This window comes from Argiope bruennichi, chromosome 9, assembly GCF_947563725.1.
Source record: "Argiope bruennichi chromosome 9, qqArgBrue1.1, whole genome shotgun sequence".
Lineage (NCBI taxonomy): Eukaryota > Metazoa > Arthropoda > Arachnida > Araneae > Araneidae > Argiope > Argiope bruennichi.
Genome location: NC_079159.1, coordinates 48118739 through 48140253, shown reverse-complemented (window position 1 = coordinate 48140253; position 21515 = coordinate 48118739). Strand labels below are relative to the sequence as shown.

At 29.0% G+C, this 21515-nt stretch overlaps 1 protein-coding gene across 2 annotated transcripts in view; it reads left to right on the top strand.

Moving 5' to 3' along the window:
• Positions 1-21515, top strand: part of LOC129984658 (nephrin-like) — a 386728-nt gene that overhangs the window by 331121 nt on the left and 34092 nt on the right. For both annotated transcript variants that reach the window (XM_056094579.1, XM_056094580.1), the window contains one exon: positions 12157-12282. In XM_056094579.1, the coding sequence (XP_055950554.1) occupies positions 12157-12282 (126 nt within the window). The remainder of the gene's footprint in view (positions 1-12156; positions 12283-21515) is intronic.

Genomic DNA, 21515 nt, shown 5'->3' with positions numbered 1-21515 from the left:
TCCTTAGAATATCAACCGGCATATGAACTTGCTGCATTTTAAATCCCCGTGAAACAAGTTTTGTACTATTCAAGTAGTGTTGAAGCATAGAGAGTGATATGCAGTTTCGAGTATAATCCAAATTAATCAGTGTCCAAATTAACGAAGTGTATTTTCAAATAGTCCCCATATGGCTTCGAAATTTAAAATTTTTCAAATTAAACTAAACAAAGTTATTATTTTGCCCTTGTATTCCATAAAATTATTCTTTTTTTAAAAATTCATTTAAACGTTGCTGATCCGAATATAATTAACCTGGAACTGGAGACATGAATCTCTTCACGTAACTGGAGACATGAAGTCAAAAGGACTCCATTGTTATTTTTTTCCTTTGTAAAACGCATTGGTATTTATTTTAAAAACACAATACCTTTTGAAATCATGTAGTTACCAAAAATATTAAAAATGTTAAATGTTATAACATTAAATGTTACAAAGATGTTACAAGAGAAACCCAAACAATCTTTTAATGAGTATTTACTTCTATTAGATATTACGGAATTACACTTATATTAATAACTGTTAGAAATTAGCAAACAAAATTGAAGAATACAATATTTTAAAATAATTCTTTAAGATTTTTTTTTAATTCTTTTTGCATTATACAAATTAAAAGCATTTTCAGAGACATAGATTCAAAGACACCATAAATAAAAATAAAAACTTTGAAAAAGAATAACTCGGTTATATGCACGTGTTCATACTTAGACTTTAGCCAACATACTGCTGAAAGAAAAACTGGCGGGTACTGATGAGATGATTGAATTCAAGGACAAAATACCGCGTGATAATCAGAGCTAATGAACAATGGGGAGTCATTTTGACTTCCGTCTCCAGTTACGGGTTAAATTTATTCAGCTAATATATAAGCCGAGTAATAAATCTAACAGCATACTAATAGTTATCGCACAAAAAATACTATAAAATAAATAATGTTCACTTCCTCGCAATTTAAATCCTTCGGTTTCATAATTATCATATATTTACCAATAAAGCACAATCCAGTTAAAAATAAAATTTCGAAAGCACGAATTTCTAAAAGAACGAAAGAAAGAATTCCGATCAGCAGTGCTTCATCCGATTACATTCCCTCCTTTTATTCCTCTGAGCCCAAGCATAGACAGTTTAGGATTCCAAATCACCTCCTTTTACATCCTGTACACCTGCATTTGTTGTACCACAACACATTACTTCGGATCGACTGCTCTTCAGCAACGAAATATATCAGGAATCCAAATCCTGCAGAATGCGATATGCACTTCCACGATCCGCTGGGCAAATTAAGTTGCACGGGCAATTTAGGACAATAATTAATGCGGAGACATGTTGACGCAGTCAGAAGCAGGTAACGTTGATGCTGATGAACGGCTATTTTATTAATATGCGAGAAATAATCCATTAAGTTTGTGCATCGTTATAGTCTCACGGAATATTAATTCTCTGAAGGTAGGGAGGAAGGAAGTGATTTTAATTAGGTGACAGGTAAATTTCATTCCTCGTGTCATGAGGGTGTCCGATTGATAATTTAATGTGGCCCGTTATACCCCTTTCGTGTATGTCGCTAGTTTGGCCATCGTTTCTTTGAAAAGCTCAAAAGACACCGTTAATCATTTGTTTTTGATAGAGAAAAATATTCTTTAGAGTTTTCAAAGAATATATATGTAAGGGAGATTTTAATGATGGTGTCAATATAATCTCTTTAGTGGTTAATTATACAATTTTATAAGTTGCTTTTGTAAGGCAGAGTTATCTTTGAACCTACTATTTAGTTGTTTTCTCAGAGTAAAACACTCTTTTATAAATTTTTTTCTGTTTCTAATGACAAGTGAACATAAAGAAATAATTTAAATCTTTAGAAATTTTGATTTCCAGAATTTAGATTATTGTTTTATATTATGATACGGTGGCACTTCATGTGTTTAGAGTTATCCTTATTTTATCAATCATTAATGATTTGGTATGCTTACTTCAAATTGAATAAAACTCTTTTGCACTCCCATAGACTAATACTTTATTTAATAATCTTCAAAAATTAATTTTATTTAATACTAGTTGCATTTGATGACTAGATGATTTGCTACGAATATTGACTTTGTTTAATCTCAATGAAATATCTTATTATAGATTAATATTCCTAATTATCTTCAAAGTGCATTTAAACATCAAATTGTGAGAGATATTAAGATTGTTATTTTAAATAGCCTTACACCTGTTATGTTTATTATGTTCATGAATTTTCAAAATGATCGTCATCGAGTTCTATTATATCATAATGTTAGTGAAATCTTAACTGCCTGGCTAATATATTATATAATTTCATAATATCTTTTACGGTACTGAAAATTTTCTCCATTTCTCATGTAAATATACTCAATAAAATCTTTCTTCATTAGCTTTCAACCATGGAAGAAAATTATAGGATGAATATTAATTTAAATAATAAAACGAATATTTGAATTTCGTTACAATAAGGAACACACATTCCTTTATTATAAGTAGAGATTAATACTCATTCCACTTATTATTTTCATAAGAAAAATCCAGTGTTAAATTTGATGATTTTCTATATTTAATATATTTTGTGTCTACTCATAAAAGTGTTCTACGCATGCAGCAAGAAAAACTAATACATCATTCGCTTTCATTCAGAATGAAGGTTTTGAAAACGGCGATTAAAATGAAATGAAAGATAAAATTGTTTCCTTATGTTAAAAGAATAATCTTGTTCGAAATTTAAAGGGACTGGGTGTATTAATATTTTAAAAATCATTGGTTCTGCAATATTTCTTTCAATGTTGTTCAATGGAATAGTTTCATACTTACATTTTATCAAAGAAAGGTTTCAATTAGGTGAACATAAAACTTCGATCCACATACAATAAGAGTATCCATCTTGTAATAAGTTGGAACTCAACACAATTCTTTCAAAATATTTTCTCAGTTCACTCAAATTTCCTTTACAATTGCAGACTCAGAACATTCGTTAATTATTTTCTTTCTTTTGTAGAAAAAAAAGATTTTTTTTTTAAATCGTGGATTTCGTTTTATTCTGGAGGCAATAAAAACATCAGTATTTTGAGAAAATTGAAAAAAAAAAAGAATAACCTAAGGAACATTACTTTATTTTAATAGTCACTCGGTTCAAATATGTGTTATTTAATCGCAATATTGTTTTTATCCAAGTTGGAACTTTCAAATAGTTAATAATTCAGTTAGATAATACATAAAGTTTTATTTACTTATAGAGCTTAAACGCATTAGTTGTGATAAAAGTTATTAAATGTTTTCTTTTAGTTTCCTAATTTCGAATTTTAATTCCTTTTTTTAAAACGGCACTACTATCTTAGCATTACCAAACTGAAATATTATCGTCAGTTATCGCCAAATATTGGTGAAAAATATTTCTTGGCTTTTTTATATAATGCATGGTGTAATATAATATTTAATTATATATTGGCGCTATATCTTGGCGCGTTAGCGTTGGCTTCAGGTTGGAAACATTGGCCCCAGTCGTCACCTAGCATTACATTGTATATGAAACTTGATGAATTACATGGAGAATCCATCTCCAAAAAGACTACCTCCGATCTTGATGTTTAAAACTTAATTTCTTATTAATATGAGTTACTGTATTCATCAGTACATGAACTATATTCATCTTGGTAGTGATGAAAATGCACGTTGTATGTTGGCGACAACGTAATGTAAATAGTAGCCATGGTGTCCGCTACTGTCCCCTAACGCTTTTACCGTGCAGTCCGAAAAGTGCTAATCTCTAACAGAAAAAAGTGCTGTCAACAGAAGAGTGCTAATCTCTAAAGTATGGAACAGTAAAAATTATTCTACAGCCATATGGCATATGCAGTTTCGTATATGATTTGGCATAAAACTGACTACCTAACGTTTCGTCATTGCAGTTTTTCAATCAAGAATATTAGCAGCAATTCCAAACTTAAATTGTGGAAAGCTTTTATTGCACGTCACTTGAAAACACAGCAATGCGAACATGATATTTTGTCATGAGCTTAAAAAAGCTGCAGGAAAGTTCAATTTTCTAATATACTTAGACATTATAGAGAATTTTTTTCTGTTATTCTCGTAAAAATATGTATTTTTGAGCATATCAATTATTAGTGGTGGGAAAGTGGCCAGAAACCTTCTAAGATCATGGTAAATTGGCAAGAACGATTCCTTTTTCCCAGACTTGTCCGTGCTGCAAATTATAATTATTTTTTGTTTGTTTGTTTGTTTCGTAGTATAACGCAGAAAAACAAATATGAATTTTGATGCCTTCTTTTCTAGCAATTCAGTTCAAATTTTAGAATAGATCTAAAATTTTATTCACAAAGAATCATTAAAAACTCTATTCACCTAAATTATTGCGTTTTTTAATTATTTTATTCATATACATACAAATAAAAAAAATTATACATTTGGTTATCCCACGGATGAATTTTGTTCATTATACAATATTCACTTACATTTCTAATGATGATGATGTCGTGTCCGCGTTACCACAGAAAGAGGGGTGCAATAGTTTCTGAGGATAAGGATCCCTGAGCACCCGAGGACAGAAGTCTGACTTCTAGCTCATATGAAGATGACATTCACACACTCGCTTGCACAACCCCTTTTTACTGGAGAGTGGGAGGGGGGGGGCTCATTCACATACCTCACAGATAGAACACGGGGTGAAGAACAACCATGTCCAACCCAGGACACGAACCCGGGATGCCCAGATTACGGGGAAGACGCGCTACCCATAATTTCTAATGATAAAAAATATATATATTAAAAGTGTACATTGTCATTTCTATGGAGAATATTACGCTCATTTATCTAACTTTTAGTGTTTCTGAGATCGTTTTCACTTGGGCTCTGACAAACAGGTTTTTCCGTCAACGCATTTCGTCGAAAATTAAACATACAAATTTGGTCTTACTTCCATATACCAAATATTATCCTTTTACCTTACTGCATTTTTGAATCATCTGGTTTAAAGGCAGGCAGACAAACACAAACAAAGTGGCAAATTAATAATGTAACGCCAAAAATAAGTTTTTATAACTCAGTTGTTCAGTCTAAAATTGTAATGATTCATCAAAGTGATTGAATTTTTCGATGACAACTATATTTGTAACCATATGCAAAGGAATAAACTCTTATTTATATAATAAAAGGGTGTCCCAACCCTAGGTTCCCAAAAGGGTGTTAACAACCCTATTAAAAATAGCTTTGACAGTTGATAGTTTAGGATTAGTAAAAGTGGAGCTTTACACGACAGAGAAGCGTGTTTTCATTGTTGAAGGGTATTTCAAAAATAATGAAATTCTAGCTGCCATAGCTCGAAAAGTTAAGAATTGGCCCCCTAGATCGTGTGATTTAAAACCAGTGGATTTCTTTTTATGGGTTATTTGAAATCAAAAGTCTATGCTAACAAACCCACAAGCACGCATGCATTGAAGGAGGAAATTCAATCTGCATCAATTTATGTAAAATTATCATGAAAAAATCGACAAAAGAGTGCGTATATGCTAAAAAAGCCGTGGAGGCCATTTGCCTTATGTGCTATTCCATACATAGTTTCATCCTGTGAACTTTACGATTCAATAAAAATATAATAATTTAAAGAAAAAAAATCGCGTGTGTCTTCTCTAATTCAAATCTTCAGTTAACACGTTTTTCGCTAACTCCAAAATATCAGCTATCAAATGTTTTTTTTAATAGGGTTGCCACCATTTTACTGTACGAATGGTTTCAAATTCAAATCTTGCGTTAATTCTGAGACACCCTTTACATCCATCTGAAATACAATATTAGTTTTGCAATTATTTTCATCGTATTGCCAAAAATATAGAATTTTAATTAATGATACTACTTTTAAAATATAACGAAAATAATTTTTACAAAACGTTGGAAATCTCTGAAATGTGATGATATATTTTGAAAATGACCTGCATAGAATGTTTAAGACTCTCAAATTTATCAAATTTCAGCAGGATTTCCTTTTAATGAAATTTAGGTAGCATATTTAATACACCAGATTTTAAATAAATCTTTACAGAGTTTCGCGCTTATTTTTCGAAACAAAATATTTCATGACAGACAAAACAGCTACTTCCGTTGCTCTTCTTATAATTAATCCGGAAATCCTTTAAGCAGCTTACATTTAATCCTAGTTAGACTTAATCATACAAGTTAATCCGTCCTCTTCAATTAATAAAATACTGAAGTGCTTACAAGTGTTAATTCTTACTAAACATTCTGTTCCTTGGTATAGATTTATAGATGTATGATGGTATATATACTCTTACAAAATCCATTTTTGCATTATGTAGTTACTTGCTTCTTTTTAATAAATGGAGATTGAAAAAATTTTTTTCTGTGCCAATTAATAAATACATATTCGTCTTCCTTAATACCTTAGTATAAAATTAAGATATGCGTCTATAGGTGCTGTAGACAGACCGAAAGGCCTATCACAACTAAATTTGACACAAATACTCTTAAGCAACTTTGCATTCTTCTTTTTCGGGATTTTTTTTAAAGATTAATTATAATTTAATTAAAAATCTGACATTTCTTTTCATGTTCGTTAGCAAATTCTGGTAATATTATCAGATAAAAATGATTTTTAACTTAAAAATTAAATTCAAATTTTAATATATATATTTAGAATTATATCAATGTAACTGTTATACTTTTAAGCTATTTACAAAAATAAATTTATGCAGAACTTATAACAATACTATTCTTGTTGCAATAAAATTAAAACCAATTTCATTATTCAGATAAATATAAAATTATATATTTATCTGTCATTACAGAAATCTAAAGAAATATATAATGGTAAAGTAATATAAAATTAGTGTAAAATAGTATTTTAATTATCTTATATGTAAGTAACAGTATTTGTTACATGGCTCATTTTCAGTTATTATAAAGTACTTGCTGTCTTTCGGGTCAATTAGCTTGGCAGGACCCGATTTGTTAATTTCACTTTCCAATACGTTTTTTATGCATAATTTTATGTTCGTGCGATTATCAGCGATCAATGCGATTATGATTATGCGATTATTATGAATCAATGAAAATGATTTGGATTTCCTTGGAACCAAGAAATATATTGTTCAGAATTATTTAAAATAATATTTCAAATTTTGTCAAAATGCAGTAAACTTTTGCAGAACAGTTAAAGTAATACAATTAAAAAGATAATATTTTCAAATTTGAAAGTAGTATTAAAATTATTTTTGTGCAATAATATGACCATGGTGAAACTTCAAAACAACTGTAACTTGAATTTTCGACTGAAATTCTAATTAAAATCTAAACAAAATTTCTCCCAAATGTACATATTATCATTCTCCAATATTCGTCTGTGCCAAATTTAGTAGTACTAGTTCAAACGTCCATCCATCCACACACGCACACACATTTTTCTTTATTATTTTTAAAAATAGAGGCAGAAATTTTTCAAAGCAAAATAATTTTGATTTTATCACAACTTATTTGGAATACAAAGTTTTCAAAGTAAACTTAAAACTACACATAAGTAACAAATTCTGTTTCAAGAAAGTACTTCATGCAAAAATATTTTTTAAAAAATGAAAATTCTAGGGTAATAAAGTAAATAAAAGCACAGCTGACCTCTTTTCGCTATCCATTGCTTTAAATTTTTGATGCTGCATTTTTTTACTACAAAAAAATGTTGTCTCTCGAACTATGAACGCATTATTAAAAAACATACAATCGGGACTTTTCCATCACAAAGGCTATTCCTGCTGCATTTCTAGACCTCGAGGCTCCAGTGCACATGGGATTTGAACCCTTAAAATATTTATCCATGCCTTTCTATTACATTACGAAAAAGAAGAGATCTTTTTTTTGCCGTATAACTTTCATATTTTTGTCTGTGAACCTTATAAAATGAAATGCATTTCGTTTCTTCTATTATAGTTATGTAAACAAGACTGTAATCTTGTTCAAAAAATATATGCTCTTTCAGAAAGCTTGTTGTCAGAAATAACATTACTGCGCATATATCCGATATTCTCAGCTCTGCATTCTTGGCTTAGAAATATAAGTTTAGAAGTATGTTTCTTGGGGCAGTAAATAGAGTTTGTGCTTTTCTGCTTTGATATCAAGAAAAAGACAATAGAATAAGGAACTACGCTCATTTTAATTAAGTAAATAGGATGATTCAAATTTTTATATACAGAAAAAAAATTTAATATAAAACCCTTAATTATGAAATATTTGTTTCTGGAGATATTTTTAATTGATTGATAAAAATAACATTTTAACCTATATTTATAATAAAATAATCATACCTTTGCATTCTTGTCCAAAAATAGGAATATGTTTCTTGGAACAATGGCTTGGATTTGTTCGCTTCTGTTTTGAAATCAAGCAAGTGATTGCAAAATTATAAATTGATTTATTTTCATTAAGTATCCAGAATAATTTCGAAAATTTATGTAATTTTTTTAATACAATAATCGTTAAATAGAAAATATCTAATGTAATATATCTTAAATAATTTGATTGCAATAAAAATAATATACTAAGTAAGTTTTTTAATCATCATCATTTTTCTTAATAAGAAAATGTCGCATTATTGAACAACAGTTCTACGTCATTTAACCCGTCCATGTTGCTTTACGAGCTCATCCCCAACTTCCACATTCAAAGAAATTTCGGTTTTCTCCCGATATGCAAACTACCTTACCTAACAGTGTGGTTACTTCATTAGTCAATTGGTGGCGCCACATAAAATTTTATAAAGATAATTTTTAAAATATAATTTATTTTAATTATTTATTATATTATTTAAAAATAAAAACTGTAAATTGTTTGTCAGTTTGACTACGGTCTTTCTAATCGTTAGTCGTGGTTTCTATGGCTGTCAATATTTTCAGAATAAGAATCTTCTGATACCTATCTTCAAGTGATGATGATTTTCACCTTCGTGAACGCGGCAAAGAGTTGTCATCAGACGATTCACGAAGAAATTGAACACTTGATTTTTCGCAAATGCAAGGTAAAATTTCCTAGCTTTCATTTTGAACTTGCAATAAAATGGCGGAAGAAGAAAAAAAATATGTCTAGAAACAATTTATGTGGCGCCACCTTTCAATCTATAAATTAACTACATAGTTAAGTAAGATCGATCGCATATTGGGACGTTACCACAATTCCTTTCCTCTCAACCAATACAGTTCCTTGTAGTCCTAAGTCTTCTTTTCTTTCATCTAGTATCCATGGCAATGTGATTTTTGTATTATTATTTGGTGGCATTCTAACTATATGCCCACTTCATGCTCAGAACCGTTTATTAAACGATGAAAATGACTTTGTGAGAAGTTTCACTATACAATTTAATATTTTAAATTTTATCTGGCCATAAAAATAAAACAAAATTTTTAAATAAAATATCTATTGGTTGAGCCAAGATTGTGAAAATATTAAATTTTCAACAAGTTGTTTTGTGAGTGATTCAAAATTTAAGACAACAGATGTTGTTGAATTTCGAAATTATTATGCAACTTCTGCGTTCAATGTATCTGGAACTTTTGTAGCAACAGCATTGTAGAATATTTAGAAAAGCGCAAATTTTTAGTGAACTTGTACTGTTTGAAGCAAAACATTACTATTCAAAATATTTTCCTTCTTAGATCAGCAAATATGTTTTTCAGCTGAAATTCTATCACTTGAATCATACTGTTGATTAAAAAAGACCTAATTTTCAACTTTCGTTGTATATGGAAACGTTGTATTTCGAAAAGGAATATAATAATGGTTCTTATTACTAAATTTCGTCTGACTGCGATTGTGAAAAAGAGACATGCTTGAAAGATCAGAGTTGTGGTGTTCAACAATCATTGAAAATAATACCCAATTTTTCCAAGGTTTGACCAAGAAACCCTGACCCATCCAATGCGATTGGTGTTTTCCCAAACTGCATTTTTTCGGGAAAACGTGGCTTTCACTCAGTATATATTTAAGAGGTGAAACGTGTGGTAAAGAAAATTTCACTCTGCACACAATGCCTGTCATTTACGACAACTTGCAATTAATTGACACTTCTTCAACAGAAAATCGACAGCTGTCTGTTGTTTCTTCTTGATGGAGACAGCTAGCGGCATGCCCATGTTTAGTATGTCGCAAAGAGTTCACAAAATCACTATCAAATTTACTCATGTGATCACAATTTTACAAATTCTACTCAAATCGTTGTTTAACCATCAATGATGAAAATTATTTTACTGGCTGGATAAAGGATTATTTTTTTCCCCTAAGAATTTGTTTGATTTATCTTAAGATCATTTTTGACTGGTAAACTATAATAGAACATTTATGTTGTGCAATATTGTAGCATATTAAACAATATTATACAATAATATTGAATAATATCATATAATATAGCACAATATTGTAAAATAGAATTCCACAAGTTGTACCACTTACGTGGAATTTTATATAATCAAAGAAATAATTAATATTAATTATGAACTGTAAGCTATTTAGGAGTCTCAGAATTGCTAACAATTGTCAAGAATACCTAAATATCCAGTTAATTAATGCATGTAAAATAAGGCGTACTATTTTAGAAAAAACACAGTTGAGGAACTTTAATACTATTGCAAACAAAATAAGAAAATATTTTATAATATAGAAAAAAAAGCAACTGCTTTATGTTTTCTAAATTATAAATTGTTTATAATCTAATTTGACATCGAATTAACAAAATATAAATTTCAAATTTATAATCGCACATGTTTACAGTACCATTCTTTGAACAAATTATTTAAATTTAACCTTTTCTGTGAATTAGATGCTATCTCTCTAACTTATATATTCCAACAACTTTCAAGAGTAAAAGAATACACTTTTATTATTATTCTATGAAATATTATTACCGTATCCATCAGTAAGGAATTCCTAGTTGAATGTGATAGCATGTTATCTTCCTTACTGATATCAAGTTATAAGAAGAAAGAAATATGAAGACTGAAACATTTCTAAAGATATCCCTTAATGTCTCTTCTTCAAGTATTATCAACATTGACGAATGGCAACAATATTTTACGTAGTGCTAACTATGTTATATTTGAATGATAAGCGCTTTTCACTTCTTTCCCTCTCTATATTGGTATATAAAGCTGTTATTCGGAAACTTCTCACAATTTTCTAATTAATTTGCAATCTGTATTTGTTTATATATTTCTATTAACTTTTCTTATAAAAATATTGTTTTTTAGTGTTTTTATTGTTAAATTTTATGATTTTTTGGAGACATTAAATGAAATAAATTAATTTTTCAACACAGATTTTGAGGCTATTCGTAAATGAATAAATTGTGAAATGTTTATTACAAGGTATTTATTCAATAGATGATCAGTGTTATATATATAATTAAAAATTATGAAATCAAGCAATCAATATCCCAACCTTATTCAATGAATATGAAAGTTAATTACCTCTAGCTAAGTCATTCATGATTACGGTTCCGCTGCCACCCTCCATTTTCAAGAAACATTTCAAAAATACTACCTTATCACACATTCTTTATGGGAGGAAAAGCCCTAATGCAGAGATTCAATTCCAAGCACTGCACCGATTTCGCTAATTATTATTCCATTTAAAAGGTCATAATATGCAGACATCGAAAGATAACATATCTTTTTTTCTCTGCCCTTTGTTTTCTAAAGATACCAAAAAATAAAACCTTGAAATAGACAAGGTTTTGTCCTTTATTTCAAAAATAATACATTGGCTCCTCCTCCAACAGCTTCAAGTCTTAAAAACTGGACAAATTCCATCAATTTTATTGGTTAACTAATTTTGAAAATTCGAGTGCTAATCTAAACAATCAAAATTCTCTATATTTATTGTGCAAATATATTTAATAATAGTACTTTCATTTTGTGTGATAAGAATGTAGTTTATCAAAGTTCTATTTAAGACTCAAAACATTTCTTCCAAAGTTCATTATCTCCAGTTTAATCTGGATAAACTTGTAGATAGCACATTAAGAATGTTATTTAAATTTAGTTGTATATTTCATCTAAAACTTGATACATTTGATTGTATAAGTCTTTGATTGATTAATAGGTGATGAGCCACCCATTGCAATCAGTGCTGTTCTTGCGGTTCTCATGGGTCTAGTTGGAGCACTTGTTCTTCTTGCCATCATCATTATCTTCATCATGAAATCTAGGAGTTCCAGTGATAATTCAGGTAAATTTCAGATTTTTCGTGCAAATATTTCAAATTTATTTTTAATATAATGCATTTGGTGCATGTTATTAAAAATTTGTTTAATATTCTCTTCATGGATTTTACACATAATGCCACGAAATTAATATTTTTTTTCTAAAAAGAAAGGTAGTTTTTAAAGTTATATTTGTTATTTAACAGAAACTGGAAGTGCATTTTAATTTCAATACAAATTTCTTTTTAATTAAAAGCACTTTAAAAGAAAGCTTTATTTGTTATTCTTCACAGAAATTCATTCAATTTTATTAATTTTTTGTGTATTACATTTATAAGCTTTAAAGAAATTTCAGTTGTAGCTATTACATAACTCTACTACCTTCTCTTCTGATACAACAGATGGGATTATCTTATTAATATCAAGATATATTTCCCATGATCCTCCTTGGGGGGTCATTATTAGATTACATTCTAGCGAGTGTCCAGAATTAGATTGAATTCTAGAGAGTTCGTTCTAGCATCTATACTACACGTGTATTATTTTCGTGTTCTTGTTTGCTTATTCCTGTGAAATGTGAAACTTCGAAAATAATTAAATAACTGTATTTTTATCAATCTCATTTCATATATACATTGTTTTTTCTATTACTATTAGAAATTAGTAATAGACTTAAATGCAGGATGCTTATATTTTTATTCAGTGTACAGTCGATTCGAATGTCAATTATATTTCGAATTCACCAAAGAAATATTAATTTTTATCTAGTCCACTCGAATTAAGATTAATGAAATATTTAACCATGTTGAAAAATTCAAACGTATGTCGATAAATCGGATAAAAAAACTAAAAATTATAATAGTTTTTTGAATATGCATTTACCTTACGTTTTTAATGATGGATCGTAAATAATTCTTGAAAACCCCCAAATTATCCAACACATAACTCTTTTAAAATGTATTCAGTCGAAAATTCCCCAATAAATTTCTCACATTTTTAATAAAAATATGAGCACAATAGATGTAAATCATAGCAATTACTTTATAAGATATTTTATACCATTGTTGTATTCAAAATAGTGAATATTGTTTATTACAATTATTTACTCTTATATTAAAAATTAATAATTTTTATTTATTAATATTAATGATTATAATTAATTATGTAGTATTTTCTAGAACTGCTAAATACTTAAAATAAATTTCCTGTAGAATACTAAATGGACTGTATGCATTACTTTTTCTATAAAATGTCGATGAGTTCGTTTCTTAAATGATGAAACTAATTTGTAATCAACAATATTTAATTAACAGTTCCATACTATTCATGACTGAACGCTCACCATAGAACGCCAACCACGAAACAAGACACGAACAAGAATCATAAAGAACAATAAACAGAATCTATACAGAAGAATGGTTGCCATAATTGGCGCACTATCATCTGACATGGCGATATTAATAATATTTTTGCTTGATATTTAACATTTCCATTTATTACTCTAAAAATGTCATTTTATCTTGTTATATTGATTTTTAGGCCAAGATTTCTCTTAATAAGAATTTTTGGATAAACTTAATTTTCAGAAGCTTTTAATCATTGAAGTTCACAAAATAAATATTTACTACTCTTTATTATTTTAAAACTGTTATACTCGTTTTTGCTATATACATTTTTAGGCGCAGAATTTTAAATTTTTGGTAGAATAAATTTTTAGAAACTTTTAACTATCCAAGATCACTACAATTATCCGCTTGAAAGAAATGCTTTTGATATATTTGTTTTAAGACAACTAGCAAAAATGGTTAAATTCGAGGAAGTAAACGAATGCTAGAACTGCCAATCAGTTACCCTATTTCGTTTTATCATCCCGAAACCAATAGAATAAAAGAGAAAAATTCGAAATTATTTCCAAAATATTTAAAATTTTAATGAAATCTATTGCATCAGCAACACTCTTGAAATTCTATCAAGTCCAAAATATTTCTTCTCACTTAATTGGCGTATTGTTACCTTATTAATTGGATTTATTTAATGGAACATTTCAGAGATTACCTAGGGGTATAATAATTAATTTTAATTTATATAATATTATATATATATATATATATATATATATATATATATATATATATATATATATATATATATATATATATATATTTACACACTTAAATATAATATTTTTTTTAAAAAAAATTCATACTATTGATTGTTGATTGTAAACATATTCCCATTAAATAAAGCCTTTAAACCCATTAAATAAATTCTAAATTGAATGCAACTACTTACAAGCTTAAAACTGCTTTAAAGCAACTTAACACGTCAAAATTTGCAACCTATTCTTGGGGGAAGAATCAGGTTTCTAGGGTAATTCATTTTGCAGGACCCACATTAAGAATAAAATTTTCCAAGAAGATGATAGTCCGTTTTAAATATAACAGACACAGGGGACCACTTAAACCGATTAGATGATATAAATGGGAGCGGTAAAACAAATGGAGTTGAAATTCCTGGGTAATGTCCTGCAAATGTTTATGAACATACCCCGAATTCCGACAGGGTCATCTGTTCTTTGTCAACCCCTAAATTATTGCGCACTTTCCCTTCACCCATAAGCTTATTTTATTCCGCTCAATCATCAGGAGAGGGGGGGGGAGATGGTTGCCCTCGAAAACCATGCATTTGTTATGTATCGTGACGTTGATACGGGAAAAATTAAATTTTGATCGCGCAGTCAGTCGTTTATGCCTCGATTACCAGGATTATCCCATCGTACAGATATGCAACCTGCATTGTGGTTGCAATATTAGATGCACAGCAATTGTCGGGTTAACAAGCGTGGTATAATGTTGTCGCTCTGGTAATTTTACAACAGTTGTATAAAATCTAAAACATGATTTATTATGTTCTGTTGTGGGACCTTGCAGACAATTCTAGCTCTTGTGAAGCTCTTGAAAGATGATAATTTATTGAATTTAAATTTAACAAAGTATATAAATATACTTATGTATCATTTTCCTGATTTGAATTTTGATAATTGGTTCATTATGATGGCTAAAATACAATAGTCAATTAATATTAATCGTATTAAAGGATGAGTTTGAACAAAAATGTTAATTTTAAGCTTACAAGCAATTTCAGGAAGGTGGGATGAAGTTATTGAATTTGAAGTTCAGACATGATAATTTTTAATGACGTTTAAAAGAAAATTTAATAGAATCTTTCTCTCACCAATTGACTTATAATTACATGGCATATAAACTTTTATAGAATAAATGTTGGATGAACTATCTAAAAGGATGAACCATCTAAATTGAATCAATAAATTTCAATTAGTATAAAAAAAAACACATGTGAAATTTTTTCACTGTCGTTCGACGTATTAATTTAGAGAATAAAACATTTTTTTTCCTATTTTGCTAGTTTGGGGGGAAAATATATTTGACTTTTTATGTTTTACACTCCTTTAAGTGCTTTTAGGAAAGTGAAATGAAATTATTGATTTGGAAAATTTAACAGGAAAAATATTGAAGAAATTATGAATAATTTTATGGACTGAGTTTATATTTGATTCTTATGGAAGCCATTATATGACATTTATATATTTAAAATAATAGGAAAATCAAAGAGCCGTCATTCAACCCCATCTACTGGTCCGAATTTGCTAATTTCTGTTTAATATGAGCTCATGATCAGATGATATACAAGCCGTGAATACCTGCCCCCTCCACATCTCCTTCATTATTTAAGAAATGTCGCAAAGTAATAAATAAACTCAGTCCCCATCCTCAACAACTGGACTGATTCCACCAATTTTATTCGTTAATTAGTTGCACCATTTTGCATACATAACTAATAAATCAGAAAGCTTTATAGTTGTTGCAAAATTATTATTTAAAATAATACTTTCATCTGGTGTGCAAAGATTTGTTCATTAAAGTTGGTTGATATTATTAAAATGATATTAGTAATACAATGGTCGTCGAAGGAAGTTAATTATTGCTTAAGGTATCCGACTAATTTTAAAACATGAATTTGGATAAGGATTCGTATTTTAGTTCTTGCAACTTCAAAAATTAGGTACATTTATGTTTCCAATGATATCTTTATTTTATCTCTATGTCAATTAGAAGCCAGCTTATAGCAAACTATTGACACACAAATGATGCTTATTTATAAGTATTTTAAAAAAATTAATTGTATTTTTTTTATAATTTTACTGGACATATCGTCATATCTCAAAAAATAATAAAGATATTAATGGAATTTATAATTAGTGCTTGTTATATTATGCTGAATGTAATGAAATATGGATCTGAAGTTGGATTAGTGGATTTAGTATTGTTTAATGCTAATATTCTTGGGAAAAAAAATTCAAAACTTCAAAGATAATTTTATATATACAAAGTTTTTATTTTTGAATATAATTCTTAGATAATAATTAGTTACTTTGTAAGATATGCTACACATTTAATGTTACAAGAAAAAATGCAAAAAAAAAAAAAAAAAAAAAAAAATGCAAAAAAAAAAATCTCTAGAACAATCCCAGTTTTTGTAAATAAGTTTTAAAATTTATATAAAAATATGCTTTTTCTTCAAAAGCTACATATATATATTTGAAAAATTTCACCTTTCTTCATTATTTTATCCTTACATTAATGAAAAAAAAATCTTATAAACATTTTTTCTTAAAAATTCCCTTCGATCCTAATCGGATATCTTAAGACACAAAAATTTAACAGAAAAAAAAATCATTTCATTAATTTCTGACATTTAAATGCAAATACTTAAAAACATCAAATAGCCTTTAAATAATGAAACTACGATGAAGAAATGAATTTAACAGCTATATGGCCCATTCATTAAAAATATGAACTTACAAAAATATCAAGAGTTTTATACATACATTTATATATGATAATATAATTTTGTTTGAAATGCATTCTCATACCTGAATTTATTATTAGAGATGCGATTTACTGGCAAAACTCTAAAACCTTTAAGAAATATTTGATTGATTCGGTTATATTTTAAATGTAGACCATTTAATCCGAATTCATATTTTATTGACTCGGTTATATTTTAAACGCATGCCATTTAAATAGAATCCATTCAGAAAGTAGAAATCTGTTATATATTATAACACAAATTGATACCCTGATGATTCTTAAGGTAGCTTTTAGTACAATTAAAGAGATGGCAGGAATGCAATTAAATTCTGAAGTCCTCATCCTGTATAAAGCCGAAATCAAATTCGCCCAGAGAGCTCTAATTTGTGTCACATTCCTAATTTAAATCTCTTGAATTGTTTCGTTCATTTCACTTTAGGCAATTAAACTGCCTTATTCAGCATTTAATAAGGCACTTGAGAACGGTATTCTCAATGGGAATCTCAAACATCTGAAGATCTCAAGTCATAAAAACAAATCAAAATGAAAAAACAAAATAATAATAACAGAAAGAAAAAGCCGAATTCTTTTTGAAAGGGGAAAGAACTTTAAATTTTCTTTGCTAATTAAAGGTATCTTCAGTTTTACAAAACCTAAGGCTCCTTTCTGTGGAAATTGAGGAAATCTTATTAAGAACAGCTCATTTCTTTATACAAAAGCTCATATATGTTTTCTTCTCACATTATAATTATTATAATTATGCGTCGTATGTGTCTATGCCTATTGTCGTTCGTTAGGAATAAATACTTTAAATAAATTTTAAAAAAAAGAGTTAAGACAAAAAAAGTTAAAATCTGCTATTTTAAAGTTCAGGTTATCATGTTAGAACATTATTTTTTTAAGTCAGGTGATATCAATCCGACAGGGAAAAAAATCATGTTTTCACATGATTCATACTTTACAATCACCAACATTTAGAAAAGCGATGGTTTTTAACCGTCTCAAAATCAATCGAGTTCTAAAATTTTTTTTCCCCTAAGCAAGATTTTTTTTCCCATGAAAAACCAGTTTAACCTAATCATGTGATTATCAGATTACGCATGCGTCGATATTTAGAAAAAGAGGTCTTTTTTCATCTCAAAATCTATCTAGCTCAAAAACATTTTCTCGCGGTGAGAATAAAAAATTTTTTACGAAAATCCGTTTTAAGTTAGTTTGGAATGAACACGAGAGAATTGTATTACGCAATCGTTAATTTTTAGAAAAACGATGTTTTTTTTATCTCAATTTTCGAGCTCCATAACTTTTTTCTCTAGCTAGTGAAATTGATAATTAATGTTTAAAATTTATATCATTATTATCATTATAATATATATAACTTTCGATACCTTCCTTCGCTGTTTCACGAGCTTTCCCATTTTCTTCTCAATGCTTCTTCGAGCGATAGCTTCTTACAACTCTGTGCTTTATTGGCCACACAGAAGAATCGGATACATGACCGACATTCGCGTCAAATTATAACTATTTGCAAGCGATAAGTTGCCAAATTTGACAATTTTTATCATTTTCTAATAACTCTTAAAGCGGAAACACCATCCGTCTGGCGCAGCATAACCATATCTGGCTTTTGCGCCATTAAAATCCAACTCCAACTTAAAGCGAAAAATGGATGCCTCAAAAGCGATTAATCGCCAATTTCCGGTCCGTGTATTTTGTAGCTTCAAAAACATCAAAAGAAAACAACATCATGTTCTCACATGATAATAAGTATCTTTTTTTAAAAATAATCCTGTATATTTCTCATATTTCACTATTGTATGAATTTTATTTCACAAATAGTTGTTGTCCTTATGCCTCCACATACAATTGGAGATCTTGCGCAAGACTTCTAAAATAATGCATAGCATTGGTGAACGATAGTTACAAAATATTGATCTTCGGCGGGAATCTTGTATTTTTACTGAATCCAACTAAATAATATATATTTTTGACGTAAATTTGCATTTTGATGGACATTAAAGTGTGAAACGAAACTACAGCTAGAACCGCAGGATAACGAATTTCATTACGATTTAAGTCATTGCGTTTACATGCTTGCTAAATGTAATCCAGTTGATATTCATCCATTTGATGGATTTTGTTCTACATTTAAAATGCTTAATTTTGTGCGCCAAATTTTGTCAATCTAGCCCTTCGTGGTTTGTAGTTAACGAGTTCATTTGTACTGGAACAACTAGACAGACAAACTGTCAAAGCGATCTTGAGATATCGTGTTCATATATAGACATAATGTTACAATTGCTTTTGGGGCCCAGGGAAGTCTGAAACATACACGCCAAATGCCGAGTACGAATTTTTTGACAATTACAGTATTTCCTTTATATTTCGTATATATAAGTAGAGAAAAAATGGTTTGATACCTCATAGGATGCACATTCCTTCAAAAATTGCAACCCTGTGTAAAATAAACTTTAGGCTTTTTTTTAATATTTATTTTTAAAGCAGATCAATACTTTGTTATTTACAAGAGTGCGATGCAACCGTTGAAAGTGTTCTTTAAGGACTGTTGCACTAGGTCCTCTTTATATATTCCCATGGCAAAGCATATCAAACAAATCGCAATGCACTTTGGAGGCGCAATAAAGACATGTTTTACTAGATAGTCCAATTGCAGTAAGGTATAGTCCCAAGAAATAGCCTTCATAAATCTCCCAACCTGGACGCCCACCGAGGAACAATACGCCTTAAGGAATACCAGAATTGATTGCTCTAGTTCTTACTCTCTTGCAAATGAAAATGTAAGTTCCACCGCCTCTAATAATAAAGCACAACCGATTCTCACAATAACGAGGATAAAAACACCAATAGTCCCTTCTTATAATGGCCACAGAAACCAAAAACTAAGCCAACATTATAACCGTACTTTACTCTCTACTGTTCTTTTTTACTCCAGAAAAATAAAAGAACAAAGAAATATAATAAAAGAGACAGACAAAAGGAGAAAAATAAGGCTGCTCAAATAACGCCGCCAAGTAATGAAGACGAATGGAGAGAGGTGCTGGGTTTGGCTTTTGCCTTAAGTTTTATTTGGATATCGTGATCGTTTTTTATGTGTATTTAGTGATTTCCTGTCGAATACGATTAACGTAAAGTCAGGTCCAAGCATTCAGAATTCTTATTTTTTTCGGAAATGTCATTCTTGACATTTACTTCTTTGTCTTTGAGTGCTGTTATTTGCTGATTAATGTGGAATCCAAACCACTGTTAAAAAAAGGGCCACATATTCATGTTGATAATTATACTTTCTCTTTGGATTTGCCGTGAATATTTTTCACTTAGTAATGGCGTTCTTGAAAATTGAGCTTCTAAATCCGACTCGGTTCTTTGTTTTATATTTTAAGTGATTTCTTTACTTTTATGAGTCTGTCACTATCGTGACTTTGTAAGCTCTAAATCAGGAAGTCCTATTGTTTTTTTATATGCTGTATTGTTTTCAAGGAAAGATGAAGCTTCATTTTGACTTTTATATTAATTACTGATTTACATATTTAACTCATTAAACTGTGTTAGTCAGTCAAATATTTTTTATTGACCAAAAGGGGAGTATACAGAATCACAATGCGTAAAAAATAAAACATCTGAAATGAAAAAATCTTTTTTTTCCACCGAAATTAATAGAATATACTTTCAATTAAATTTTCGAAATTTAAATTCATTTAGATGTACTTATTTAATGTCGAACCACTATGATAATGTCATTTTAAAATACAGTTGTTTTCGAATTACAATACATAAAAATTTAAATAATACATTCTAAATCAATGACTTTTGGCAAAATATCTGTTATACAATATGTGAATTTAGTTTAATTTTGGATATTAAACCGTTCATTTGTTAAGGCATTTAAAACAGTAAATTAGAAATCCATAAAATGACAGCCACTATTTAATGGCATAATTTTATTTAATATTTCTATCGTTAATTTATTTATTCTGTTTTATAATTATTGCAATATCAAAAATTAATGTATTTACACATTTATCATCACCAAAAATAATGATGCGCCAAAAACGATGGCATACAAGATAAATGTACAAACACATGTATTTTTTTAATTTAATTTTCTTTCTTTCTTTTTAGTTTTAAAGTAGAGCGATAATATAATGGAATACAGATGTTAAAATTCCAATTAGGTTTTAATTAAAGAAAAATCTAATTAAAATTTTGAAAATCAATTCTCTTGTGAGCACCTGCTACCGAAAAAATAAAGTGCCAACTTTTATAGCTCTGTTTAAACAACTGCCTCTGTCTGAGTACTTTGGGTAATTTTTGAATTGTAACATAATTTTACAACTAGAACGCTCACT